The 16,552-nt window shown below is 40.8% G+C and overlaps 1 protein-coding gene across 4 annotated transcripts in view; it reads right to left on the bottom strand.

Moving 5' to 3' along the window:
* LOC124136927 (repulsive guidance molecule A-like) overlaps window positions 1–16,552 on the bottom strand; it is a 64,917-nt gene that overhangs the window by 20,905 nt on the left and 27,460 nt on the right. Inside the window, exon 1 of one of the 4 annotated variants that reach the window (XM_046503004.2) lies at window positions 15,137–15,310. The exons of 1 other annotated variant lie outside the window; for it this stretch is intronic. In XM_046503004.2, the coding sequence (XP_046358960.1) occupies window positions 15,137–15,150 (14 nt within the window). In that variant the 5' untranslated portion in view covers window positions 15,151–15,310. Of the gene's footprint in view, window positions 1–4,526; window positions 5,189–9,538; window positions 10,193–15,136; window positions 15,311–16,552 lie in introns of those variants that run through there. 2 more of the 4 variants (XM_046503003.2, XM_046503001.2) reach the window with 2 other exon arrangements.

The raw sequence follows: 16,552 nt of genomic DNA on the forward strand, positions 1-16,552 counted from the left end.
ACAATACAAACAAAATCTTACTGACCCCAACAAATACTATAGCTGTTCTCATAACACTATCTAGAGTTACTTCCCCTGGTGTACCATTCGCCCAAAAACATCATGGAGGCCAAATTCTGAAAACTGGAAAATTTCTTTTCGAAATATTTGCAAGAAGCCCGATCTGTCAGATTCACTGAATTTCTGTCGTTAAAAATATATGTCACGAAAACCCCATCACGAGGTCAGAGGTTAAAGGGCAACAGAAATAGCGTCGTAATTAGGTAGTTAACTCAAAGAAGTGTTGATTTAGACTTAATACCAAGTTGAATCTGCATAACCAGTATTTGGTTAGCAGGGCTTGAACTCGACAGTTGACCACAGCACAACTTATTATCGCCTTAATGAGAAAGTTGTGGTTCTACAAAGCTGTTTGTTCAAACTCTTTATCTTAAACCACTGGGATATCGACAACCTATAGAGGACGACATCTTGGCATGATAATCCTTGGCACGACTTGACGTTATGCAACATACCACTACCACAGCAATTGAGCTGCAATACATTGATATATATATTCATATAGCGTTAGAAATTGGCACTAGTTCTATAGTCCTGGCCAAACTGCCCAATAGTAAAGATGTCCCGAGGACTAGTAGAAATATACCCCTTTTAAGAATCTTTCTATATGTTATCATTACAAGGACTAGTGGACTGAGACTTAGTTTCTATCGCTAGCATAGACGACGGCGATAAATTGTGACGAGGCAATGGCTCTGCTAATTTCGGGAGACCTAGTTTGTTTTTTTGTTTTTGTTTTTTTTAACGCCACACTCAGCAATATTCCAGCTACATGACGGCGGTCCGTAAATACTCGAGTCTGGACCAGATAATCCAGTGAGTGACATCATGAGCATCGATCCACGCAATTGGGATCAATGACAGGGAGACCTAGTAATATGAGGGACAATCGGTTCGGATAGCAATTCTCGGACATCTCCAGCCGTCCTAACCAACACAAACAATCTGATTATATACTACTCAAAAGAAGTTAAAGACCACCCTATTGTTAAACATTACTGTTGCTAATCTGTCACTCAAAAGAATGCAAAGAACACCCGATTCTTCCATATTACTGTAGTTAATCTGTCATGCCATGACAGATTAAATATAGTACAGTAGAACACGGATATAGCGAACACGGATATAGCGAACAAATGGATACAACGAACTGTTAAACAATCCCCGATTTATCTCCCGTATAATATCATATAAAATTTACGTATATAACGAACTCTGTATTGTGTTTTGTTTAATCCAAGGTGGCGGACATTTCCGAGCGAAAACGTATATAACGAACAACGGATATGACGAACTGATTTTTCTGGTCCCCTGTAGTTCGTTATATCCATGTTCTACTGTAATATGAAAAATTCGGTGTTCTTTAACTTATTTTGAGAAGTATATAACTGCAGTTAACCATGCAGTTATTCAAATGTCACCCTGAGAGAGCGCAAAGTCATTAATTAAAGTCAAATAACAATTAATGATATCGCTTTCATTATCTATACAAAGTAAAACGAGTGATGTAGAGCTTAATAAACACGTACATTGGTTTTTATTATTATTTATTAATACACGCCGGATTTTCAACCCAAAGACACTTGCATCACCGGTGGGGCTGGTTACCTAGTATGAAGTCAACCATATTCTATGTCACACCAGCCCCGATGTAAAGAACGTGGTCTATCTCTGTCACTCAGCTCGCATATCTGTTTGTTTAGAGCTTTCCTTCATTGTTGTTGCCCACGTAATACAACCGAGTCTTGGCGAACTATCGACCAAGACGTTAGACCTACTATAATTTTGCACTGACGGCTAAAAACGTGGAAAGCACTTTTTCAATCAACTTTCATTCTTGCTACTCCGCTGGTGGAAGCTCGTCCGGTTATCGTATACATTCGGCGCTTCTCGAGCCGTGCTTCTGATATCTCGGATGTGAACATGATTAATAAGGGGTATTTTTGTTTGGATAAGATCAAGACAGGCGATTTACTGTAAGGAGAAACATGCAGGCTTCAGTAATGGAAAAACGGTGTGGTTTTAACTGATGGAGGCTTAAATATATATCATATAAGCCTATTAACGTGCGATCTAAGAGACTAAAAAGTTGATAACGAAAGTTAACAAACAGCAATCGAAATTAATACCAACAGAAAAAACCTGTGTATGATCCATACTGAAATCATTAATTCTTAGAGATATGCTTTTAGCTCACACGGTTCGAACAAGACCATTTACCTTCAATACATCACATGAAATCCGAAGAATCTTACACATGTTAAATATCATTTGTTAATATATTTCAAGTATGATGCAAAAACATTCAATCAAAATGTGAAATCGGATCCCCCAACACAACCGTCATTGAAAGAAGCATTCTGTTTAAACTCAACATACGCTGCAAAAAGCTTCATTAAAATTTTAACAGCAAGGAGCGAATATTTCCCCAAACAACAATGGCTCGCACGAAAAAATGGCCTGGCCTTCGCACCGCGATGGTGTGTTTCTCCGGGCTGAGTCTGTCAAATTCAAGGGTTCGACTCGCCCTCTGACACCAAAAGCTTGAGATTTGCTAAAATCAATAATATAGCCTCCTCCATATTCTACAACACACTGCTATGGTTTTTTTTAAAACTCGGCCTGTGCATTTGTTACAGTGCGAGGCTTCCACACTGTCACGACCCATGCCAGTTTGTTCGCTGCCTATTGCTTCCGTCCTACAAAACCCAATCTGTCTCGAATAACGAAGCCGATGATATCACCATGGTCATAAACAACACCAAGGATGGTCAGAAATGAGTTTCAAATTTGTGTTGCATAATCGTATGTTTCACACGCATCGCCACTCTATGTAAAACCCCTCATGGTCGAGTGTACACATTTATTCTACCGCATACCCAAATACGGTGTGTATATATACAGATCTACACTGTACGTAATTTATCTGTTTCGCAATTTCGCTTTTTATTTATCCGCATAAAAACCATCTTCAGTTTTTCACTTCCCTACACGTTCCTAGATATCGATATTTATTCGATAACAAAACAGGTCACAATCTATAACATTTTCAATTTCGTGAAAAAAAAACGAGATTTAAAACCATTCATGAAATCAATCTCAATGTTCAAAAACATTTTGAGAAATATTAATGTTTCGGTCATTAAGGGTACCCCATCTGACACAATAGGCGTCAACAAACCAACTCGAATGAATGGTTACTTATGCAATACGATCGTGTTGAATAACTCATCATATCTGTAAATAAACACAATTGCATTGCACATTCTCCGACCGTGTGGTTATTGTCTGCAGCTCGTGTTTGTGAATGAAGCGCGAGAAGTGCGTGAGAGAGATGGCGCAAACCGAACGAGGAAGCACGAAGAACCACGACAGGGAAGCTCCGGCTACACTCGTTTTGTAAGGGCGCTGGGCCAAAGGGTTACGTATTTTAAATGTTGATCAAATTAGTTTTCCTTGGAGGTGATGCTGACAAACAAGGACAGACTACTCTCTTCGATCGAATCTCGCTACGTCACAACAATGTTGGCGAGCAGACGACAGCTCTTAGCAGACGACGTTAGAGATTAACGCGTGCTCAGGTCGCCTTTTCCCTCTTTCACCACCGACAGGGGATTATTCTGTTATATCACATGAAGCCATGGATAAGCTAGGAAATAATGTTTTATATTCAACGCATTATAGAAAATGAATGGAAGCTATCACAGAGAGTGATGGAATATTCAATATAAGTGCAACTCAAATGGCGTACATTTACAATCAAGTTACTAAACTTAATTCCACGTTTTTCGAGTAATTTCTAGCAAAGGCTCTTTAATTTGATCCTTATCACGTATTTGCAATATTTTTTTTAATTTTATAGCGGCATAATTTACAAAGCGCGGCTCATTCATTCCGTAAGTTCCTCCAAGGCAACTCGATGCTATCCCTATCATAAACACATCCTCTCGGCTCCTCGGTTCACTGTGGTTATGATCGTGGAGTGCTAACATTCCTAGATCTGATAGGCGATTTTGTAGAAGAGAGGTGACAGCCCTTTCACTCATTCACAAAATAAGAAGCGCATATGAGACTGCAGAATACTATACTAATCACACCGGCTTGTCAACTCCAATTTTCTTCCTGTGCAGTATAGTCTAGCTTGTATCAAACAGAAGCTGCAGTGGGTTGGCGTGAGTCACTGGTGAACGCACACCTCCAGTGAGAGGTGAGAGTCGACTCAAACAGGTAGAGATGTTCACACTTACGATCTCATTGAGTTATTTACAATGCTTTTGATATACTGTCGGCTTCGTTTTAGCATGCAGCGATTGTGAAGCAGAGGAGTAACAGGAGAATTCGTGGGACTATACCCCATAAAGACAGGGCACCTTAAAGATGCAAACGGAACCCTGATACAGAAGACACTTAGTAATGCGTTAGAGTTACATGAGCACCAGATAAAGGAAACAAGTATAGAGTCTTACCGCGTTAGATAGGGAACTTTTATCATTTCCCCACGTCTAAACTGCTAGGGGTCCCCATGGCGCAGTTTCACGGTTCCAGCATTGCTTGTCGTGGTGCTGTCCACAAGGCAGTAGCAGACGACACGCTGTAGCAGACGACACCGGGAGAGTCTCCCCCTTCAACTTTAGGGACGTCGGTCGGCTCAGACGAGTGACGGAATGATAGCTCGGTGCTCAACGAGCCACCATAGTAGAGTCAGCTCTATCGATCTTTCAATTTGAAGGCGGAGTGAGGGACGGATCTTCTACTGGCACTCCAAGACGCGATTTCTCTTCACCAGCGGTGCCGGGAAGGCTTTAATTAATTGGTGGCAGACATGGTAAACTATGCGAGCTTTATTTTCACAAGAAAACGCGGTAGCGGGAAGAATCTGTCTGACATGTGTTCCAGCAGTTCCGCCTCTCTCACACACCGCTCCGTTTCCTTCACATCACACTGAAAGGTGTTGCTTTCCTTATCTGCCTTACTCTCTTTCAGATAGATATTCCAGACCCGATCCGAGTTGTGTACCAGAGAGGGGAGTGTGATCCCAGGGCCAGTTCCGATGCCTGCACGTGGGTTTGGGGGTACTGCCGCCTCTGCCCAATGGTCCAGCTCAGGACTCTGCCAGCCATCAAGCCGAGAGGTAGCTTTATGGATCAGCAAAGCCAGTACCGAGGTGTGGCAATGCTGATGGTTTGGATTTGCGCTGGTGCTAATTAGGCCCCGTGTTGGCAACTCCATCTTGAACGCACATGGCAGGCGAGCAAGCGAGAAACAATCTGGCTCTGCTATTTACATACCTCCTTGAATGTGCGGTGCCGTTCTCGAACCAACCCCAAGTGGGACGCCTCAACATAACGGGAAATACTAGACGGCAGTCAGAGGCACATGTTTGTGTCATTAAAGGGGGTAGAGCAGAGGTGCACGGGAAGTGCTCGTTCCATTTCGCTGCGCAGTCACTCTGCCGTGGTATTGAACCCAGATCAACTGAAAAAAAACTGACTAAAGAAACAAAGCAGCCATGTTTTGATCCTCTGACGCTCGGCATCACTCGTGGAGGGGCCGCGCCGAGGTGAGAAGGGCGGATGTTATGGCCGATATTATCGGCAAGCACGTATGTAATGCCATCGCGTATACATCTGGGGTTAAATATTACTTTATGTAACGTCGGACCAATCTCAAGTTCGCCAGTGTATGTACGCAAAGTTAGGAGAAACTTGCCGACCATTTCCTGATGTTGTGGCGGGCGGTTGAGACCCTCTATTTCGGTATACTGTATCCCCCCCTGGGGGCGTGTAACGCTCGCAGTGAAAAGTCTCACCTAGAAGAAATAATTTGTCTGCTTGTCAGAGGCAGGGGCAGACGATAGCCGAGCTGATAGAATGAAACACCGCGAATATTTTTTGCCTTCTGATCGGGGTTGGGTTGCCGTACCAGGCTTGGGGTAACGGTGAGCGAGAGTCGTCTGCTATCACGGCCATGAAGCATGTCCCAAGTCGACACACTGAAGTGTGAAGTATCTCCCCAGAAAGATACCGTCTGGTGCTCAGTGGCAGAGAGCAGACGAACTTTTGAAACCTTTCTTCCCAAACGTCGTGTCTAATGCGTGGCGCGAAATATGATCTGCGAAACATGCTGACAATCAACAGCGCCCTTTGTTGATGGGGCAAGGGAAACTAAATGGGAAATGGACATAAACACACGCTACCGAGGGACTACTTCCCCTCGCGGACGTTGACAGCGAAAGTGACAGCGGTAACAAGATTAAAGCACGCATAATCTGTCCGATCAATTCTCTGCATCATCTTGTAAGAAAAACGAGCCACTTGGCCCTGTTTGGGGAAATAAAGGGATACAGTGAAGTTCAATACGCAGACACAAGGAAAGGGATATCATTCCCACCACCTTGCCTCTACATTTTCCACATTAGCAGACGACACAAAAAGTTTTTGTCTATCCGATTATTTTTTATTTAGAGACGCACTATTTACCAACATGCTACGTGCATGAACTGATAACGCAGACATCGTCTCTGGGTTATAAATGTGATAGACAATCCACCCCTATGGTAGGACAATCCACTCGTATGAGATAAGCTATAGGCAGTCATACGGCTCGATTCCTCGGTTGCTTCAATCCGCACCACAAAATAAATATTGACTACCCTGCTTGTTTGCTTGGGAGATATATGTCACTTAAAATTACACCAAATTGCCACCCGAAAAGCCGTAACAGAAACTAATTGTTTGTAAGTCCGGGCACATACTATCCCCTCCAACACACACAGAAGAGCTCAGTAAGACCACGCTTTGTGTTGGTAATATATGACGATTCAGAGATAATATATGACGACAATGGCACTGTACGATCTGTTGCCACTTGCCAGTAAATGACTCTACTGTAGGTGGTACAGTGAATCAGTGAAACAGTTGACCAACTCAGATTAATCAAATGATAACCAAAACCGACAACTAGAAGTTAATTCTAAAACGTAATAAGAAGAATATCTCTCAGACAAACATTTAGTTTATGAAATCTTATATTACACAATACACTTATCTCCTCAAAAAATTAAAACAAATACTTTTCCTGATGCTGAGGAATAGACCTAGAGCTGGATAGACTTGCTTTGTTTGTATATATATATAATATATAATATATATATATATCTAGATTGGTTTTGTTTTCATAAAATAAACATTTTCCATATTCATAGTTCCGGACTAAATAACTTTAACGAGCCTATGTTAGAAGCACAACAAAGGATAGAAATTAAGTGATTAATTACTTGCGATGAACACAACCATCTTATTGAGAAACAAAAATAGAAAAACAGTGACATTTTTCAATCAGGTTTTAATTCTAATGGAGATTGGCAGGGGTGGCTGGCAACGACTTCAGTCTGTAACACCGGCTCTGTTCTCCCAAGGGGCTACAAAAGCACCCCAAGGGGTGTCTGTAAAGCGCATGGGGAAACAGTCCCCCAAACAAGGTGACTGTGACCGAAGGTAACGGCTTTGTTATCGGAACAGACTCGTTTCCAGAAGAATGGCTTCTGGATTAAAGTTTTAGTGAATATGAATTTGCCTACAAGCTGACATCCAGTTCCCGAGTAGCACAGGATCTCGTGCGTGTCCCTTCTTCACAAAGTTGATAATATTCTAGAAAGCCTGACGTTTTAGTGGGTATGAATTTGCTTACAAAATCACACTTTTTTGGAATGCAACTTGTGTACATTATCTGCTTTTGTTGGCTCTTAAACACGATAGTCCTTGGTTTGGAGAATATAATGGATTTTGCACAGACACCATATGGTTCGACGCCATGTTCACTGTTATCATGTCGGGATTTACAGTAAGAAAATATCCGTCGTCCAAAAATGTTATCTCTTCTTATCCAAAGAAAGGTAGCTAGAAATTAAATGGTCAGAAGTACATGTAGGTTAATCTTTACACAAGAGCTTGTGTATTAGTGAAATGAACCTAGGTGATTTAAAGTCACTATACGAACAAAACCAAAATACCTATACATGTATTTAGCTCGGGTCGGTTAATTCATATACATACACGTATTTAGCTCTAGTCGGTCATGTCGGATATATACTTGTATGAAGATCTTGTGAATTAATTCAAATACCTGGGCATTATGGGTATGTTGGCTTTGTTTTGACATATTTAGTTAGAATGTCTTCCCCATGATTCAAATAACAACATATAATTGGTGAAAACATGCGAATTTATGTCGGTAGATTAAACAAGGTGGTGGTGACAAATGGACACAATATTCTGGAGGATTGATTGACTTCCTTTACCTATAATCACAGGAAAAGCTACCCCAACCAAATCAATATACACACCAGCCTACAAATGGTAACAAACGCGATTTCTAAGAAATCAGGACAGCAGACGACAACTCTCATTGTCGTCTGCTCGCTATCGTCTGCTTGTGCCATGTTGTGAACGCTCGTGACAGCGGACAGATACAGTGTTGCTAAACACCCCCTAATTGTAGCTCCGGGGGGACCTACCTTCCCCCGCCCCCCCTTCATCTGACAATTTGTAGTATAGTACCCCATACCCATGCGACATGACTGTCTCTCGTCCCCATTCCTGACATGGCGACATATTTACTACAGACGCAATAAATGATGACTAGTGACATTTTCAAAAACATTTCACACATGTAAAGTTTTGCCTGTGTATCTTGTTGTATAGGTAAGCATCGGTCATGGGAACATATAATTATTTTCAGATTTAATTAATTAATTAATTTTCATTTAAGTAAGGTGCATGGGGTAGTAAAGTTTTAGTTTTCACGTCTATCTTAATTCGAAAATTCAACGGTTCATGAAGATAGTTCAGTAGAAAGTGCCTTTTAGCCAGTAAAAAACTGCTACAACTTGTTAACAATCATTTTAAAATATGTCTGACGTGACATAGTCTTTTAATGAAATACATGATTGTATGGTTAGGTAACTGCAGTAAAGAACGACAATAATACTGTCGTCATTGTGTGACTTGTCTAGTGCGGAGAAATTAAGTGTATCATTCGTCAACAAAACTTTCAAGTCGCCGGTGGCATCTGTGACAACTGCAGACAGATCAATTCTCGGACAAATCAATTTCACTTTTCCATGAACGAGGTATTCGCGAACCCCCGGACACATTGCGTGATCCACCCGTCTGTCATAACCCATGACACATGGGCTGGTAGCTCTATCTCGTTGGTGATACGGAACCAGGAGGTGTTCCTTACACACAGTCCAACCTGGTAGCAACAATCTACGTCCGGGGAACACCTCCGATCAGTGATCCTCTCAGCGATCGTTGAACATATTCGCAGAATGTTTGACAGAGCCAAACGATAGAACCACCATTACACCCCAGGGGCAGACGACATGTTAATTAAGTTGACACGATCGAAAATCATGAAAAGTTTGAAATCCTTTGGAGAGAATGAGCTCTGATGTGGACTAGGGGTAAGATCTCACCTTTTAGCGTTTGGTTTCATTCGGTGGTGAGATGCAATCCATCCGGCTTGAGGGAGCAGACGACACTTGTACAAGTGTGACAATGTATCCAATCCAGTAATCCGCTATATCCCCCTCCTCCTCCTTGAACTGGCCTCGGCACACCCGGCATAGATCGTGCTCGGGTTTATGCAACTAGATGTATAGCCACAGTGTGTAAACACTCCGCTAGCAGCAAACACCAAAGGCTGTCACTCACCGCTAAGAAATTAAAATGTCTTGCAAAGTTCAAGTGATTCTATTAAAGCGGTCGACGAATTCAAACAAATCCGGTATTAATGCCGAATCACTTCACACTCAACTGTATCGATGGCTCGCAATTGGCTGAGCCTGACAACGTCACTGATTTGAAGGACTGCCGAGAGAGTCCACTTCGCCACTCCTCCTCCTCCTCTCTCACTCTCTTATACCCAGCTCTCCCCTACAATGCTCTTCTCTCTCTCACACCCGCGTAACGCCCTCGCTTCCTACATCCATGGATCGTGGATGAATTTTAAAATCCAGTGGGAAAACCTCCTGACACCGGTAGATGTTTTAATTATCCCGAGCCGTAACGTTCTGGGCAGGGGGCATAAGACAGGTAAAGGATCGCCTTGCTATCTCCCAGATCTGGGAATGCTAGCTATGATCCACGCAGAACAAATTGTCCCCCGACGAGGGCTTTAGCGGGACGGTGAAGCGAGGAGCGTGGTTACCCTATTGTGTCCCGCTTGCAGCAGTGAGGCGAGTCAGCGGTGATCACTGGGACCTGGCTGGAGATATACCCACCATCCTCCCCACCAGTGCACTCTCAGTGTACAAGAAATTTAACTACTAGATCGGAACAAAGCCTGTTTTACGTGTCAGAAAATTAAATATATTTAACTCCGGATTATAAACGTATTGTGTTTTATCTTGTAGATACTGCTTTAGGTATTTCCGTGGCTTGATACACGCAAGTTTGTCTTATCTGATGTTGTGACTCGTCATGCCGACTGTCGTTACACCAGGGCCGATTGTCATGCAGGAAATACGCTCATGGTGTTCAGTCCGATAAGTGATGAGTAATATTAGTTCAAAAGGCACTATCTTGATGTCAGGAAATTTTTTTATATCAAACGATCTGGTATTACATTGTAGTAATGGCTAAACGTTAAGGACATATATACATGACTTATCTTAGACAAAGGTTTAAGATTTGTTTTGATAAAAGCGAAGGGAAGCTCACCGAAAGATGTAAACTTATATGAATATACTTCTTGAACATTACTGGACAGTATTCATAGAAACACTGGATGTAAGATAGACCTATGCTGCTGGTCAGTTAATAAAACAAGATAGACCTATGCTGCTGGTCAGTTTATGAAACAAGATAGACCTATGCTGCTGGTCAGTTTATGAAACAAGATAGACTTATGCTGCTGGTCAGTTTATAAAACAAGATAGACTTATGTTGCTGGTCAGTTTATAAAACAAGATAGACTTATGCTGCTGGTCAGTTTATGAAACAAGATAGACTTATGCTGCTGGTCAGTTTATGAAACAAGATAGACCTATGCTGATGGTCAGTTTATAAAAAAAGATAGACTTATGCTGCTGGTCAGTTTATAAAACAAGATAGACCTATGCTGCTGGTCAGTTTATAAAACAAGAAAGACCTATGCTGCTGATCAGTTTATAAAACAAGATAGACCTATGCTGCTGGTCAGTTTATAAAACAAGATAGACTTATGCTGCAGGTCAGTTTATAAAACAAGATAGACCTATGCTGCTGGTCAGTTTATGAAACAAGATAGACCTATGCTGCTGGTCAGTTTATAAAACAAGATAGACGTATGCTGCTGGTCAGTTTATGAAACAAGATAGACCTATGCTGCTGGTCAGTTTATGAAACAAGATAGACTTATGCTGCTGGTCAGTTTATAAAACAAGATAGACCTATGCTGCTGGTCAGTTTATGAAACAAGATAGACTTATGCTCCTGGTCAGTTTATGAAACAAGATGGACTTTTGCTGCTGGTCAGTTTGTATGTAATGGGACGTATATTGAGGGTACAAATATCTAACACTGATATTTATCTAATAAATCAAAACTTGTTACAGGTTCATGTTACAATTCGTAAAAACGTACATAAAATTCGTAAAAACAAATGACTTTTTTGGAAAATGCTACAAACGAAATACATAAACGACAAATACGTATCCGTTAAGACGAAACAAACCACCTCCTTGTATCACAACCTCTTAATAAGCAGACCTTAAGACAAAACAGAACTTCTACACTAAACCCGCACAAGATTGCGGTTATATTTGAAATATTTCTACAATACCAAAGCAGTAAATTAAAGATACAATATCAACAAAGACCCACATCCAAAAATATAATTCTTTATAAACAAATATGAAGTGTGTGCAGTGCCGTTTCTAAGCTACTAATTTCACATACAATGGGCAAGATAAAGAAAGCAGCGTTCGGACAAAGTGCAACGCGGTTCCAGCAAAACCAACTTCACCTTTGAACAGTTTTTGAAGTGCTCACAGAGCATTGTTGCTACTAAAGATCGGATGGAAATTGGACGTTATGAAATCGTTATTTACATTGCTGTTACGATGTAGAGGCAAATAAAGTTCAAAGCAACTTTAATCAAGCGGAGTTGTGTGTGAACTGTAACAACGCGGTGCATGACAGGCAGCCCTGGACTCAATTGTCGTGTGTAAACGGAAGTGACGTCAGAGGGTTGAAGGTCAAGCTAATTGGGGTGTTTGTTATTCGAAGTTGAGCAAATATTCCTTTTTCTGTGAATGAATACCAACATAAACTCTCAAAAGATCTGTGGAATGAATTCAATTTTCATTATCAATAATTACCACTTAGTACTGTATGAATCTTCTCAATAAATCTTAGCTTTAAATAGATTTGCGCTTCCAATAACATGAGTTTTCTTCTGTCAGTTTTTATGCTAATGCAGTTTCATTAAATCAAGTGAATCTCAAATTTCGATTTCTTCTTCGAGATTTGAGTACTTCATATAGATGTCTTCGACAAACATGGCCTTTTTGTCCAACCCGTTTCGCGAAATTATGCCTCTTTCCTTTATGTAGTTGCTTGTATACTACTCAAAAGAAGTTAAATAACTCCCGACTGTTTCATAAGACTATAGTTAATAACATCCGCATTTTGTATATGAAAAAAATTAGAACACCCGATTTTTATTATATGACTATAGTAAATCTGGCATGACCATGATATCAACTATAGTCATAAAAAAAATCGGGTGTTCTTTAACTTCTTTTGAGTAGCATATATTGAAAACTGAAATCGACCAATCACACGTAAACCATGGCCTTTAACTAAGCGTCTGATCTCTGCCTATAGACGTTAAAGGTAGATTGCGCCTCAGATGAATAGTATGATTTATTGTCATTATTCGAAACTGTCAACTTAAAAGTTAACGCCAGATATTTCCTCATGACTATTATAATATAAAATTTTACAATAAACCAAATTATCCCTTTAAGTTAACACATCAAAAGAAAGTAAAAATCACAACGTTTTTTCAGAATGCAAATTACAGTGAAATCAGTCTTTAACATAACAGAGTGTAAACGTGGCTACGCTATTTTCAAATTTGGAGAGCGGCTGTGGATTAATAAAGATTTAATCTTGGGCTTGAACGAGCGGCAAACAGAAAGCTCTCTGTTACCTCTGTACAGGTAATAACATCCAACCTCACCTGTGAAACACACTGTTTGATCTGTAGATTGTATCCATAATCAAGGGCCTCGTAACTCAATTTTATTTCACTAAATTGATGCGGAAGAAGATGGTGCATTATGAGTCCGTCGTGGGGACGTCTCCATCTCTATTAGTTTGACGATCCTCGAAGTTTAGGCAATAGCAAATTGAGGTTTGTCAATGAGCACTTGTCATACAGGTAGCGTGGTGTTTTCTATGGTAAATATATTTTATGACGAGCGAACTAAATTTCAGAATGGGTGTTAGGAATGGCATCAAGGCCGTTAGTGCGTGAAACGGCTCTCCGATGAAAAAGCTACATGCGTTATGTTAAGTGCATTTTCGGCGTTTACGAGTTCGACTCGGCTTAAAACGTACAGGCGGTGATAAAAAACACTTATTCTATTATAGTGATATGCTCGACTGTGTTGTGAGGCTTTTTATGTGTTAACGTGTTTCACTTAATGATGAAAGAGACATCCTACACTAGAAAATAATATCCGAGGAAACAAAACGATGTATTTGTCTAACGTTTTATACTGACATATATAACATCATGTTTTTGTCATTACACAATTGTCAGAAAACTATTGTCAAATGCGTTTTAATAATGATGTTTTAAAGGCTAATATTTTTAAGCAGCGATTTGATTGAAGGATGCTATGGGGGTTTACTTGGTTATGCATAAAACCGTCCTATAACTAACACACGTTTAAAGCAAACGGCCTGAATGGAGAATAAGTTATATATCTCCCCACACACAATATCAACGAGGCACTCCTCCGATACTTTCTTTACATAGTATATTCTATGGCAGTTAAGATGTTACTCGACTTAACTGCACCGCAATTGATCAACGTGAATATGTTTTTTATCAGTTCATGTGAATCTGTATTTTTATGGAAAAAATATGCATCCTAAAGATATTCAAATCAACAACATGTAGAATGAGATTCATGTATTGTACATACAGACTATATTAAACTACGAGCTGCCATTCTAGCGACAATATTCACACACATGTACCGCTAATCCTCGAATTATGCAAAATAATAGGATAATGGTTGTTAGTAGTGGAGAGAGCTGTTTGGAGTTCTCACAGCTCAGCGCGCAGCTTGGTCTATTATGAAATAATGAGTAAATTATGCTAATACATATTACCCACATAATGGCAATGTATTCTACATGAACGCGCACATGGTCAAGCTGTAGGGAGCTCAGGGTGCTAGGAGTTTCTCACCTGACACTCGCCCAAAGCACAGGTGAAAAGTTGTTGGGACTACTTTCGTGGCTCTCCTTAAGTGTTGCCTGGATGTACCTATCACTGCTTCGATACACTGCCGAATTATCGATTTCAACATTTCATCATGCCTAGCTGCTAAATAGGTCGGATAAACAGTTTGTGTATGTTTATCAAATATGCCTCAAATAGTGATACAAGTTTATTTAAAGATGATTTATATACAAATTAAAACTGAGTATGTACGTATGTATGTATGTGTGTGTGTGTGTGTCTGTGTGTGTGTGTGTGTGTGTGTGTGTGTGTGTCTGTGTGTCTGTGTGTCTGTGCGTGTATGTATCACATTACGCACACAAAATACTCTTTTGCCATCAATATTATTTTCAATAAATACGTGGACAATTCAAATTCGATTAACATAATCAATCAGAGCAAGCACGTACATAGTATGTACTAACGCGTAATTCGTAGCTTTGGAGCGTAATTATATTCCGTCTTTACCACGACACTGACAGTAAACAAACAAGCCACCACGTTTCCCAGAGATAGGCGAGTGCAGGAGAAGATACACCGTCACCTGTTGGAATACACAACATCGACCTACCTTGTTCGGAGCATAAGGACCACTATCTTCCCTTAACATATGACATAGAGTCGGAGTGTTTCATCTCTCCCGACACGCTGTGCGAAATTGGTACAATTAGCAGTACGCTGATCGCTCAATATGATGGGCGAGTCAAGCAACACGTAACGGACGGCCCACCGATAATCTGTCGTGCAAAGCGTCGCGAGCTGGCGAGAAATATCACACTTCTCTCCCCACCTTTTGTGTGAAAGTATTGGCCTGCCTCTGATAACTAAATTTACCTAGTGGTTTATCGCGGGCGCTACATTGTTACAGACTTCGACAGGCTAATAAATTATGCAAGGGTCTCGTTCAATACAGGAGGGACGGGAATTGTACAAATCCATTTCATATACCCGGCTATGTTTCTTTCAACCTCTCTCAACATTCCGTCAGCTTCTTTCAATTCATGGCGACCCCAAACCGCCGACAAAAGCGGTACTACGAGCTTGATAACGAAGGAGAAAAGCTTGGAGAGAAAGGTAAGGGCAATTCGGAAAGAATATAAGTGCATTGAATAAAGGCCGGTCCCCCGCTGAGAAGCTCATGAGAGGAGTTTCCCCCTTGACTGACCACTCCAGCTGATAGAAACGGGAAAAGTTGTCAATACTCGGAGTAAAATCAATGCTTGAGCTGTTTCCATTGAATGGCAAGGCCCTGGGTGCGGACAAAGGTATAAATGTTGAATTCTGAAGGTTTAAGGAGGAAATCTGTTGGAACGACCCAAAAGAAAGGACTTTAGAAAGTTCAGAAGCTCCAGTTGTCCTGCAAATGTCCTTTCGGAATTTTCCCGCCCTTTTTTTAGAAAGCAGACGATAACAGGATCTGATTTATGCATGACAACAATGCTGTTTGTCGATGCAAGTCAAAATGTCAAACCTTTTCGCTGTAAATGTTGAAATGTGTGATTCAGCACAAATTGATTTATTTGAGCTACCAACAGCAAGACTAGCTGTTATGGCACAAACGAGTTTCCACGACTAATGGTCCGAGCCGAAGCTCACCATTTGAAGCTATAGCATGTGAACCAGTTTCTGCAAATACCGATAGTGCTAAAATCAGTTGTTGATATTAAATGCTATTGTAATACGACAATCTGCTCGGTTAGCGTTGTTTTGATCGCTGTTGATCAAATGGCACAGACATACAACACGACCGCTTCCATACGCGTCCTTAAATATCAAGCGTTCGTTACACTTTGCGTTCATTCCAGTTGAAAGTTTAATAATATTAAACGAAACGGGATCCGGATATTTGTACAAGGTCGGTTCGTATCGAAAAAGCGGATAGATCTTGACAACAGTAAATGTTGTGACAAGTGATGCTTACAAGGCCACGTCATCTGCTTAAAGGTGTCTCAACAAAACAAGAGGGTCGGTTGGGTAGCCTAGTGGT

This window comes from Haliotis rufescens, unplaced genomic scaffold (assembly GCF_023055435.1).
Source record: "Haliotis rufescens isolate VD_foot unplaced genomic scaffold, xgHalRufe1.0.p SCAF_1, whole genome shotgun sequence".
NCBI classification, from domain to species: domain Eukaryota; kingdom Metazoa; phylum Mollusca; class Gastropoda; order Lepetellida; family Haliotidae; genus Haliotis; species Haliotis rufescens.